General features: G+C 38.1%; 1 protein-coding gene across 2 annotated transcripts in view; it reads left to right on the top strand.

Annotated features, from left to right (window-relative positions):
• Positions 1 to 12,750, top strand: part of LOC114049863 (HEAT repeat-containing protein 1-like) — a 58,097-nt gene extending 45,347 nt beyond the window's left edge. For both annotated transcript variants that reach the window (XM_027871305.1, XM_027871304.1), the window contains exons 31-45: positions 1,318 to 1,447; positions 1,635 to 1,795; positions 2,130 to 2,176; positions 2,507 to 2,630; positions 2,931 to 3,071; positions 3,241 to 3,530; positions 4,034 to 4,184; positions 5,636 to 5,794; positions 6,017 to 6,151; positions 6,950 to 7,054; positions 7,146 to 7,314; positions 9,192 to 9,346; positions 10,445 to 10,603; positions 11,445 to 11,553; positions 12,166 to 12,750. In XM_027871305.1, coding sequence (XP_027727106.1) covers positions 1,318 to 1,447; positions 1,635 to 1,795; positions 2,130 to 2,176; positions 2,507 to 2,630; positions 2,931 to 3,071; positions 3,241 to 3,530; positions 4,034 to 4,184; positions 5,636 to 5,794; positions 6,017 to 6,151; positions 6,950 to 7,054; positions 7,146 to 7,314; positions 9,192 to 9,346; positions 10,445 to 10,603; positions 11,445 to 11,553; positions 12,166 to 12,254 — 2,124 coding nt within the window. In that variant the 3' untranslated portion in view covers positions 12,255 to 12,750. The remainder of the gene's footprint in view (positions 1 to 1,317; positions 1,448 to 1,634; positions 1,796 to 2,129; positions 2,177 to 2,506; positions 2,631 to 2,930; positions 3,072 to 3,240; positions 3,531 to 4,033; positions 4,185 to 5,635; positions 5,795 to 6,016; positions 6,152 to 6,949; positions 7,055 to 7,145; positions 7,315 to 9,191; positions 9,347 to 10,444; positions 10,604 to 11,444; positions 11,554 to 12,165) is intronic.
• The last annotated feature ends 391 nt before the right edge of the window (positions 12,751 to 13,141 follow it).

The raw sequence follows: 13,141 nt of genomic DNA, 5'->3' as shown, positions 1-13,141 counted from the left end.
TTTTTTTTTTTTTTTTTTTTTTTTTTTTTTTTTTTTTTGGTAATGCTTTCTATTATCTTTTTTTTGGTCCTAAATTCTTCCCTTATCTGTAAATCTGACAGGTAAACTATTCCATGCTCTCCTAAATTGCTTATGGTATCACCCTTTATGTGTAACTCATGTGCCCATTTTGACCTTATCTTGGTATATATTGTGAGTTGTTGGTCTGTGCCTAGTTTCTGCCATACTGTTTTCCAGTTTTCCCAGCAGTTTTTGTCAAATAGTGAGTTCTTGTCCCAAAAACTGGGATTTATCAAACAGTAGATTGCTATAGTGATTGACTACTGTGTCTTATATACCTAATCTATTCCACTGCTCCACCACGCTGTTTCTTAGCCAGTATCAGATAGTTTTGATGATTACTGCTTTGTAATACAGTTTGAGATCTGGTATGGCTAGGCTCCTTTCCTTCACATTTTTTCCCATTAATTCCCTTGATATTCTTGACAGTTTGGGTACTCTTTGCCTGTTTACCCTGTACACTTGCCAAAAGGGCTGTTTAATGGAGAACTCAACACAGGACAAGTGTTCACAAGGTGGTCAGAAGAAGTGATACAAGGACAATCTAGAGGTCTCTCTTAACTTTGGAGTTCATTGTGTGACATGGGAGACACTGGCACGGGACTGTTCAGCATGGTGTGCCCACATCAGAGAAGGTGCTGTGCTCTGTGGGCAAAGCAGAATAGAAATAGCTCAAAAAAAAAAAACCCAAAGAAACCAAAAAAAGGCAGGATACGCAAATTTAGTCAATTCACCCCAGATGTTCACACAGACTATTTATGCCTGATCTGTGGTAGAACATTCCGAGATCGTATTGGTCTGATCAGCCAGTGGGACGCACTGAAATTTGACTCTAACATAGTGATGTCGTTTTGGTCCTCTTCAAGAACGGAGGACAGTAGCTAACAGACCAACCAGGAAGCTTAATCTTGTTAACTGTGTTTGCAAATGAGTAGGGCCTAAAAGAAAGGGTTTCAGAAGCAGGAAAAAGGCTGAGAAGACAGCTTCTTTTGAGCCTGAGTGGAATTCAGTGTCATGTATAGGTAGTCATTACCCTCTTCATTGTCTTCCTAATCCACCCATTTTTCTTGATTTTGGAATACACTACTGCCAGTGTCACTGTAGGGGTACCTTTGACTGTAGTGAACAACATTGTTCTGATCTCTTTTGCTGAAGAAAAATTGGAAACTATTTCCATGCTTGTTTAAATTTCCTTAACTTTTATTGACTATGTTGGAAGAAGTAGTTCTTTTAGCTTTTTCTGTCTTCTTTAAACAGGATGCTATCTTAGAGACTGACACTGAATTTTGGATTTCAGTCTCTTGTAAATTTACTGTCCAGCAACAGCTCCAAAGTTTGATGGATATACTCAGATACTTAACAAACCTGCCAGAGAAAAAAGAGAGAGGTGAGTAAAGATTACTCTTCCTATGAAGCCTTTTCTATGTGTTAGTGATTGCCATGGAAATTTCTAAGTAAATACTCACTACTTCCCTCTTTCCTATAATATCCTGTGCAAGTACTGAAACATATCATGTCCATTTCTGTAACGATAGTTCATCTTGAAATCATTGTGTTGCCTTTTACTTCTCCAGAAGAACTCCCCAAAACAGTATCTCACAAGACCAAGACACAAGACCAGATGGTACAGGTTTTCAATGTGGACACTCATACCAACAAGCAGCTACGTCATTTTACATTTTTGTCGGTGTCCTTCATGTCTCAACTCTTGGCTTCCCATAATTTTATCAAAAAGGTAATGTTTTCATTTCATTATTATTTGTATGAAGTATTTTTTTTCCTCTGAGAACTCTTTCTTGAATTAGTAATAGTCAAATAGTCACTATTAAATTTGAGCCTTTGAAATTCCAAAGAAAACCAAAATGCTTGGGGGTGAGGGGGGAGGTAGGAGTGGGAAGAGTGGGTTGATTTTAATCAATCAGTGGTTTCAATCTGAATGTAGTCTGTAATCTCTGAAAATGATTGCCATGGAAGGTAGAGAGCCTTCAGCTTAAGTTTTAGAGACCCCTTTTAAGCAGTTACAATTTCAGTTTAAATCTTTTTTAATTATCTTCTTTTTAAATACTTAGGTCATGGAAGCTGGTGGTGCAGTGGCTTTACAAGGCCTTGAACAGAGGTGCGTCCGTTGGTTTTTTTTTTTTTAATCTTTTAATAACACTTTTATCCCTCATTCTTAATACTTCAACATTGAGAAAATATACTTCTCCCTATCTGCTCTCTCAACCTCTTTGCCCATCTAAGGATGTTTAGTAGGCCTCATTATTTATGGAAATCCTAAGCATAATTCTAAGTTTTGTGAGTTTCAAAAAAAAAAACATGTAAGCAGAAGTCATTGATTTAATTGCATTCTACCTCAGAAGAATAAAAATGTGAAGCTTTTTTTGTTTCTTTGTTTTAAATATTTTTACAATCACTGTTAACTGAACAATTTCTCCTTTGTTTATAGATTACTTGAAACTGTTCTTGGTTACATAAATTCTGTGGCACAGTCAGTGAAGGAAAATGCAGACAAACTAACCTCCAAGTTTTGGCGCGCTCTCCTAAGTAAAGCTTATGATATGCTGGACAAGGTGAGTTTTGATTTTCCTTCTCACATACAGTGTTTTATTGTTGCTATTGGTTTCATTGTTTAGCTTAGTTTAACTTTTTTACAGCTTTGAGGGTTCGATGTTTTCTAGTTAGATAAAATCAGTAGCATGTGTTCTCTTAGAAAAGAACCTCAGTGATTGGAAACAGGTCTGTCTCATGACTCTGAGCCTTCCCCAATCATATCCCTGGACTTGTGTCTCCAGAAATAGGATGTTTTATGTATTTGTCTTAGACTATGGTATCATGATTCAAATAGAAATCTCTCCTTTTGTGCTTCACAGGTCAATTCCTTATTGCCTACAGAAACCTTTATTTCTGTGATTAGAGGATTGCTGACTAACCAACTACCTTCTGTCCGTCGTAAAGCAATGGACCTCTTAAACAATAAATTACACCAGCATGCAAAGTGGAAAAAGGGACAAGTAAGGGAAAGGTCTAACTTTACTCCTCCTGAGTACAGGCGCCTTTGGTGTCTGATGTGCACTGCAGCTTAATAATTCTTTCTGGTAGTGAAAAATGGAGCAAAGATCTGTTTTGTTTAAATTTATTTTTTTACTTCAATTATGTTGAATTTTTGTTTTTTGTCCTTAGGTGGCCCTTTTCTTGAAACTGGTTCCAGATCTCTCGGCTATTGCACAGCATAAAATAAAGGAGAAAGAAGAGCAAGCCGTCAACAGACAGACTGCCTTGTACAGTTTGAAGTTACTGTGCAAAAATTTTGGCACAGAAAATTCAGAGGCTTTTATCCCTGTATTGAGCACAGCCATTAACCTGATCAATCCAGAAATGAAGGATGAGAAAAACGTACTGGGAAGTGCTTTGTTGTGTATAGCTGAGATCACCTGTGTCCTGGGAGCGCTGGCAATACCTCATCTTCCTAGGTATTCTTATAGGGCAAAATTGCGTACAGAAGCTGCTAAAGTCTTTTTGCTTCAGGGTTAATGCACATACAGTTAGTAAAGAATTATTTGCCATTTCAAGCTTACAAATACAGACTACTTCATAATTCATAATCCCCTTTATTAGCAAAGGCTAAATGGAGAGATGGGAAGGCAGGAACAGAAGACATTTGTTTCTGCCACAATTCCATCCCATTGGTGGGTAAGCTAAACTCCCTTTCGGATGATACTGCTTATCTATCCCATGATAGGTGATTGTGGTAATAGTGCAAACATTACTAGCCCTTAGGTCTCACTTGTTCATTGTGGCACATTAGACACATGAGTGACTTAAAAAAGTGTAAGACTACATTATGTATAGTACTATAATGGGTAGAATTTTGGGTTGAGGTTTCTTAATGATTCTTTCTGTTTTGCTTTTTTCTCTTTTCTATTCGAATGGGTCATCCTACTGGGTATCCTAATGTTTTGCCCACTGTTTTTAGGCTCATGCCTGCATTGTTGACTACACTGGAGAATACCAATGAGCTGGTCTCAGGTGAGGTTTATTTGCTTAGTGCATTGGCAGCCCTTCAGAAAGTTGTTGAAACTCTTCCACATTTTCTCAGCCCATATCTCCATGGTATTTTAATGCAGGTAAGCTACAGAATTTGGAGTGGGGTAGGGAAAATCTTTGTCTATTTGTAGTATTAAAATCCAAACACAGCAAAACCTGTGAATTAATCATATTATCCTGGTTGTGTAACACTGGGCAAGTGTCTGAGCCTCTCAATGCCCTGGGGTGCTCACCAAGTTGAAGGTGCTGCTCTGCATTAGTAGAAAAAATTCCTCACCAGGCACTTCCTGCACTGATGGTTAGGTAACCCTACCTTCATCTCCACTTCTTATTCCATTATCCCTCTCACCACCACCCTTTCAATTCCTCCCCTACTAGATCCTTCTATAGAAAATTACCTCTCTAAATGAGAGGTACATACTGTATATATCTTTATTATGTAGTTATTGATATGCCATCTCCCTCGTTAGAAAATCATATCCTTGAGGCCAAGGATCATGTTTTTGTCTTTTCTTTGTATCCCAGTGCTAAGCACAGTACTTAATAAATACTTGTTGACTGACTGATAAAATGACAATCTAGCTTTTAAAATGTGATCTTTATGCTTTGTTTCTATTAGGAGAAATTATTTTGATTTCAGTTATCACCTTCTAGTCTTTGATGATTAGTTTCTTGATCACACGTATACCTATTTCTTCTTTTCTCCCATTCTTGATTTAATAACAGAATTAACATGGAAACACCAAAAGTCCTGACCTGGCCATTCCTTTTTTCTTTCGACTTGTAGGATCACTTTATGGGAAATTTAGTGTGCTTCTTTTTTCTTCCTGCTATGGAAGCTTGTCTATCCCATAGTGTCTTTAAAAGTAGAATGTCTTGCATTGCAGTGTTATGTCTGCCTGCCAACAGTAATAGGTAGTTGAAATCTCTATTTTTAAAATGCAAAATAATTTTTCCTGGGGAGTTTCTTCTCTGGTTGATGTTGTTCCATTATGTTTGATCATTTGCTGTTTGACTTAACCAAGTCAAGTTTTTTCCTTACTTCAATAACAAAGTGGTTCCAAGTCTTCAGTACAGCTGAATCGTGTCCTCTGAGGGTCAGAGAGTTAAATCAGACTTTTTCCAGAGAAACATTTATTCTGAGGATGTACCTAAATCTTCCAAGATGAAGTAGTTTATTTTGTGTACTTCAGACTTTCTTAGTTTCAAACCCAAGTATCCCTGTGTTCTGCCTGTTTGATACTCTTATGTCACTTCACAATACCATTATCCCTCAGCTGCCAGCATGAGGGAGACAAGTCAGTGCCCTGCTGAAGTTTATCTGTAAAGGCATAGTAAGTTTCTGTTTAACATAAAATTTTCATTTATGTAAAACTTAAAACTGTTCAATCTGAGCAATCCTGTAATTGTTGCAAACACTGACAATACTAATATTATAAGATTTGATTTCTTGATTAATCATCAAGAATTTTCTATAGAGGTGCTTTATGCAGTCCAAAATGGCTCTAGTAATTCACTTGTATTTTTATAGGCAATTCGTTGGGAGATAATTGCAAGGGAGATGGGTCCTACTTCCCAGGCAACTCTCCGGGTGACATCCCTGAAAACAACATTGGCTACTACACTTTCTCCAAGAGTCTTATTGTCAACACTCAACCCAGTTTACAAGCAAATTGGGAAGAACTGGAAGGTTAGAATAATTTTCAGAGTTGAATTTTAGAAAAGAGAAGGTAGTTAAAATGTTTTATTTTCTTGATTTTTTTTCAGAGAAACAATGTTCAAAAGCTTTTATCTTTGAATATTATGGGTCTAGTTATAATATACATCTCTGTGAATTCTTTATTAGTTATTTTAGAATAATATAGCTCAATGGGAAACCTGTACTTATACCTGTTCACTGTATTTTTGGTAGATTCGAATAGGTCCATTTATGAGCATCCTTCAAGAGCACATTGCAGTAATGGAGAAGGAAGACCTCAACTCTCATCAGTCTCAATTAACAGCATTTTTCTTGGAAGCCCTGAACTTCAGAGCAGAACACTCAGAGGTGAGATGTTTCTAGTTATTTTGTTCTGGTTTCTATCCCGAACTTCAGAGCAGAACACTCAAAGGTGAGATGTTTCTAGTTATTTTGTTCTGGTTTTTCTTTCTTAATTGCTGTAGATTTGGGGGGTATAATTTTTGGTTGCTTTCTCCATAAAGCATTTCAATTTGTAGATTACATAGTGATTGAAAGAAAGAGAGAAAAGGAGGTGAAATCTCAAGGTGAAATTTGTCTTCTCACTATTATCAAAGACTGTCATACTCCCTAAATTATTTGGGGCCATAGTAAAGAACTAGATGTCAGGTTCTCTTTCAAGAAAGGCAGTGTTGACAGAGTAGATCATGTTCTATAGTGGTGTCAAACTCAAACAGAAACGGATCCCTGCAGACCACATATTATATTGACTCAGAAAACCACAAATTAACACTATTCGTGTTATGTTTTTGTTTATTTTGTTAAATAGTTTCCAGTTATAGTTTTATTCTGGTTTGGGCTGTACTCAGGAGTTTTGCAAGCCACAAGTTTGATGTCTCTATTGCCCTGGACTTGGATAGCAACTCTTAGATGCAAATCCTTTCTCTTATATTTAAGACTTGTGTAACCCTGAGCAAGGCACTTATTCTTTTGAGCCTTAATCTTTTCATCTCTAAAATGAAGTTATGATACCTATAGTACTTAAACCAAAGGCATATAGGGAGGTTGAGATGACATAATAGATGCAAAGTACTTAACAAACCATAAATTAGCACTACATAAATGTTGTTAGGACTAATGAACTAAAAACTTCTCTTTCACATTCAGGATAACCTAGAGGAAGTTGGTCAAACTGAAGATTATATAATTAACTGTGTAGTGAGCATGGTTATGAAACTTTCTGAAGTCACTTTCAGACCCCTCTTCTTTAAGGTAAGACTGTTCTTCATCCAGGCCTGGATTGTCCCAGACAACTGTTACAGCAGAGTATGAAATGGAAGTGGATCTTTTTTTTCTCCTTCAGCTGTTTGATTGGGCCAGAACAGAAGATGCTCCAAGGGACAGGTTGCTGACTTTGTGCAACTTGGCAGATTGCATTGCTGAGAAACTGAAAGGCCTTTTTACCTTATTTGCTGGCCATTTAGTGAAACCTTTTGCTGATATTTTGAACCAAATCAACATCTCCAAAACAGGTATAATTTTTATCTCATTTAGAAAATTTTACTCTTGCCATGTACCATACTTGTAGCACTTTTGTGAGATGTAATTTAGGAGAGGATAGTTCACTTGAGTATTTCTCAAGCTCTTCTGAGGCACAGGGAATTGATGCTCTGCTCTTAGGAAACAAGAATAAGAAAACTCCTGCCTTTAAGGAGCTTATTTACAGACCCAAGGGAAGACAATGCAAGGATACACAGAGTGGTAATGGAAACTAGAAATTGAAAGGAAGCACCAAGGCCTTTGAGGAATCTGAGGAAGGAGGGAAGTTCTGGCTTTGGGGGCTGGGGATTGGTAGGAAAGGGGCTTCTTGCAGCAAGTGATCCAGGGCCTGGACATTGGGTGGAGGCTTCTGGGTAGAGTTGGTGCATTGCATAAAGCTAAAATGGTGGGGGACAGGGAAGGACAGGACAAAATTGGGGAATGATGAGTATTGTTCTTTTGCTGGAGTTTAAATCACAGGAAGAGTTATGTGCAATAAGATTGAGCAGCACCACTAACTGCACGCTGCAGGCATTGCACTTTTTTGGCCAAAGTGGGAATGAAAAAAGGAGGGAATGATCAGTGCTGAGCATTAGGAAGATTCCTTTGGCAGTGGTTTGTAGGTTGGGTTGGAGCTGAAATCAGCAGAAGGCAGTTCTTTTGGGAAGCTTTTGAAAAGTCCAGGCAGAAGAGACATAATTAGAGTAGGATTTAAGGTAGCGGCAGTGAGTAGAAAGGAGGCAAGCTAGAAAATGAGGAGCCATTTACTTTTCAGTTCCAGAGTTTTTGACCAGAGAGGAATAACAAGGAATAACATAGCAGTACGTTAAGATAGAGGTGGATTGGAAAGGAAATAAACTAGAAGCAGCACTGCCAGTTAAGGGACTCTGTCAGCTTATTAGAGAAGAGATGAGGGCTGGATTAGAAGGATTTCAGTAGGAGTGGAAAGTAGGGTTAGAATTTAAAGGATATTGCAGAAAGAGAAATGACAGCATTTGGGAACTGATTAGGCATGTAAAGGAGAGAAAGAGTTGAACATGACTCTGGAAACTGGGATGGTACTAATTCCATTAACAGAAATAGGAAAATTAGGAGGAGGAGCTGCCTTAAAGATGAATACTCATAGGTATGGTTGGAGCTTTGAGTCTGAGGAACTTGCCTAACGTCCAAGTGTAATTGGAAATAAAATACCTCATTTCTGGGGGGAGATTGGGAATATAGATTTGGGAATTCGGTGCTTAGAGAACATTATTGAAACCAAGAGACTGTGAATGGTACCATAAAGAAAGGGAAGAAGAGGGCTTATAATAGAACCTTGGGGGCTCACACTTACATTTCAGAGGAGCAAAGAAGATGAAAAACCAGCAATTAAGGTGGTAAAGTTGAGAGAAAAGAGGAGAACCCCAAAGGCACACACCAGGAGAGTACATACTTCTTTGCCTTTTTCTGAGTTACCTTTTTTAATTGCATGTACAAATTAGCTTAGCCTGCACAACAGGATAGACCTTTAGGTGGGCACATCAACGAGTTGTCCAGAGTTCTGTAAAATGGTGGTCGCTGGTGGTCAGATTAATCATTGAAGCAAAATCCGTAGATATAATTTAGTCCAACTTGATGAAGCTGATGTCTTTTGCATACTGCTGGAAGCACTGGCAGCACATGTTCAGGCTGTACTTGCAGATCAGGCCAGGCCAGTTCAAACATATTTTTGCTTTTATGTTTGATTTATTAAGCAGATTGGATGTGTGGATTTCAGATAAAATTAAATGTTCTTAGACTGAGTGGATATCCACTTCTGGTTAGTACATACACTGCAGAGATTTGCAGAGCCATGTAAACTTTTCTCTTCTAAATTTTTACTCATTTTTAGATGAAGCCTTTTTTGACTCTGAAAATGAACCTGAAAAGAGCTGTTTGTTACTGCAGTTTATATTGGATTGTATGCACAAAATCTTTCTTTTTGACACTCAGCATTTTGTAAGCAAAGAGAGAGCTGAAGCCTTGATGATGCCTCTGGTGGACCAGGTATTAGAATACAATTTTCTTTTTCATAAAGAAGATAACCTGAATTTCTCACAGATAAATCTTGATTTATAGCTGTTAAAATTGTAGATAATGTTCTGTTTGTGAGGTGTGGTATTAATGATAGGGGTTCGTGGCTAAGGAGTATTACTTTCCTTGATGAATGTAAGGACTTTCCCTCCTTGGAACCAAGCATTTCTTTTGTTTTCAAAGCTTATACTTTATAAAGGCAGTTCTTTTGTGTACCCCTACATGTCACTTGTAATCATAGTATTCTTGAATTTGCTTTGAGGAGAGGTCTGGTGGCACATCCCTGTAATCCCTGTTACTAGGGAGGCTTGATGAGGCTGGTGGAGGACTTGAGTTCAGGAATGATGACATGGGATTAAGCTGATCAGGGGACTACACTGAGACCGTTGCCAAAGTGGGAATGCCTCCTGGGAGGGGCTCCTAGGCTGCCTAAGGAGGGGGCGGGCTCGAATAGGTCTAAAGCAGGTCAAAGTGCCCATGTCAGTCATTAGTGGGATCAGACATGTGAATGGCCACTGCCCCTCCAGCCAGGGCAAGGTAGAGATACCTAGTCCCAAAACCATCTTTATTCATTCTTTGTAATTTTAGTTGTATATGTGTAACATGTGAGGACAAGCAGGACATCCTCATGAGCTTTTTTATATCTCTGGACTGGGTTTTTATTCTCTCACAGTACCTACTTCTATTACATTCCTTCTATTCTGACAAGCAGGTTGGCCCAAGTACATAATGCATATTTTATGTAAGGTTTTTATCCAGTGGGATCCTTAATGAGATGAGGGAATGGTAGACGATAACAGTGTCATCAGTATCTCCCATAGATTTCATCTGATGGAGTTTCTTGAAAGGTTGACAAATTTCTAAGAAAATTATTTAATCTCCCTGCACGTTTCATCTCTGTAATATTTGTTTTATGCTATTGCTGAATGTAACGTTTCATGGGGTGTTAGAATATTAGAGTGATTTCATTCTGCTAATCTTCGAAAGCTATTGAAATGTGTACAGATAAGGATTTTTGTTCAAATTGAACATTCAAACAGTTTACAAAAGCACTTGTTTTGCTCCTAATAGCTTGAAAACATGCTTGGAGGAGAAGAGACATTCCAGGAAAGAGTAACGAAGCACCTGATACCATGTATTGCTCAGTTTTCTGTAGCCATGGCAGATGACTCTCTGTGGAAACCATTGAACTACCAAATTCTCCTTAAGATGCGGCACACATCACCTAAGGTGGGAGCTGTGTGATCCTTTGGTGATACTGCTGCATATCTATAGGATCCCTTGACTTTAATTGATGATGAATTGTGGCATGCCATAGCAAAGAGCTGTTTTGGGTATCACCAAGTAGTAAAGGCTGTTATAAGGGTGTAAATTTAGTGACCTGGAAAATTTTTAGTATTTAGCTGTAAGGTTTTTAGAAATTTTCATACTCTACTTATAACATAGGATAAGATGTACAAGCAGTAAAATATAAGATGAGGTGATTAACTTCTTTATTTCTGTAGTGCACTAGAGCTTTCTGATTTCTGCATAGCACTTTGTCTTCAGCAAAGTATGAAGCAAGTAGGGTAGTGATAATATCTCTTTCATATAATTTATAATTTTTTCCTCTTATTGTAATGATTAAAGATGAACCCCAACCCCAGCATGGTATAATAGGGTGCTTGATTTGGATTAGGGAGACCCAGGTTCAGATGCCAACCTCTGATGCTGGCTGTGTGACTCTGTGTGCCTCAGTTTCCTTATTTGTAAAATAAGGAGTTTGGACTCAGAAGCCTCTAAGGTCCTTTCCAACTTTATATCTATGGTCAGATAAACTGGCATTAAATGGATATCTACATGTTGTTCTGAATAAAAGAAATGAGTAGTTAATTTTTGCCTAATCATTGTCCATTCTATCCTAAATTGTTAAAGTTATGGGCCCTTTGCAGTAAAAAGTTGGAGATGTGTAGCAGTAGTACTCCCCAAAACAGCTAAAGAAATACTTAGATTCTAAAGTTGGAAGCCCTCTCATTTTTCAGCACTATGACAGAGATGTACATGTCAAGCTGTAGCTTTTTCTTCTTTTTAGGTTCGATTCGCTGCCTTGATTACTATCTTAGAGCTGGCCGAAAAGCTAAGGGAGAACTACATCGTGCTCCTCCCTGAGTCCATTCCTTTCTTAGCAGAGCTGATGGAAGGTAATCCTCTTACACTGTTTAAGGGCATGCCCAGATTCACCAGACACAGGTAGGCCAGTCACAGTCACAGGGCTGGATGGAGGAACGGTGAGGCCCTGGCATGTCAGTCATTCATACTTTCTGAGCCTGGTTCCTTATCTGTAAAATAGGATAATAAGAGCACTTACCTTACTATGGCTGTTGTGATGATCAAATGAATTAATGTAGGTAAAGTGCTTTACAAACATGGCAGTGTTTTATAGAAATACTTTCCCAACAAGGCAGAAATTAGGTAGTGGGTAGATTAATAGCATGTGATCTAATCACAGCTATTCTACTGTACACCTGAGGAAGAACCGGTGCCCTCTGCCTTGCTTCTCTGTGCTTCAGAGAGATGTGATAGGTCTGGGAAAAGAACAGCCATGCTGACGAGTTTTTATTAGATGACTTTGCCCCCTGGCATCAACGGTCCCCCTCTCACTTTGGGAGTCCATCTGGAATCTTACTCTGAAGTACTTCTGCACTGTTGCTTTCAGTATTCAGGTCCTTTTGAGGGGGTGCTGGGGCAGATGAGGGAATGTGGGGGAATGCAATAGGGGCAGGAAGACTGACTTCGAGGTTTTCTTTTCTCAGATGAATGTGAAGAAGTGGAAAATCAATGCCAGAAGACTATTCAGCAACTGGAAGTCATCTTGGGAGAGCCGCTCCAGAGCTATTTCTAAGAAACTTTTTTTTGTGGTTCTGTCCTCTTTGTTTGGAGTTTGGGACTCATCTTTTATGGTTGTATCTGTGAATATCTTAGTTCTCTGTTGTTGGTGCCTTAACTAGCTACTTGAAATTAGAAAATTTCATGAGCTGACTTTTTTAAAATGGCAGTATTTCTTCCAGTTCTTCTGATTTGTATTAATATGTAATAATGCCATCTTCTAACTGTAAATATTTGCATAAAGAGTAAATGAAACATGTTTTTTAATATCAACTGGCCTAGTTTTATACTTTTGTAGAAATGTTACTCTTTTTTCATTTGAACTGTAGCTTTTTATAGAAAATTAGCTATGGTAATAATAAAGACAATTTAATCTTACTACTGAAGGTTAGAATACATCTAATTATAATCCATAATATTAGGTCCATATACTGCAAACTATTTTTTTTTTTTGTGAGGCAATCAGGGTGACTTCCCCGGGGGTCACACAGGTAGTAAGTATCATGTGTCTGATGCATTTGAACTCACATCCTCCTGACTCCAAGGCCAGTGCTCTATCCACTGCACTACCTAGCTGCCCCTGTAAACTAATTTGTAAAAGAATTATTGCATTTGGTTCTGTAATGAATAGCATGCTAGGACTGGAGTACAGAATACCTGGTTTCAAATTCTCTTCTGACCTTTACTAGATAGGTAACTGTGGAAGGGTCATTTAGCCATTGGCTTTAGGCAACTCCCAAAGACCAAATCTCCGAAATAATAAATCATTCACCTTCCATGATAGTAGAGGGAGTTCCCAAATGCAATTAACTACCCTGATAAGATCATAGATCCTTCATATGTGAATGTATACACATTTTAGTGTTCTCTGGAAGTTTTATATAAGAAAAAGGTAAAGTTTTT

The sequence above is a fragment of the Vombatus ursinus genome, unplaced genomic scaffold (genome assembly GCF_900497805.2).
Source record: "Vombatus ursinus unplaced genomic scaffold, bare-nosed wombat genome assembly UNPS02014798.1, whole genome shotgun sequence".
NCBI classification, from domain to species: domain Eukaryota; kingdom Metazoa; phylum Chordata; class Mammalia; order Diprotodontia; family Vombatidae; genus Vombatus; species Vombatus ursinus.
This window is presented reverse-complemented; position numbering and strand designations above follow the sequence as displayed.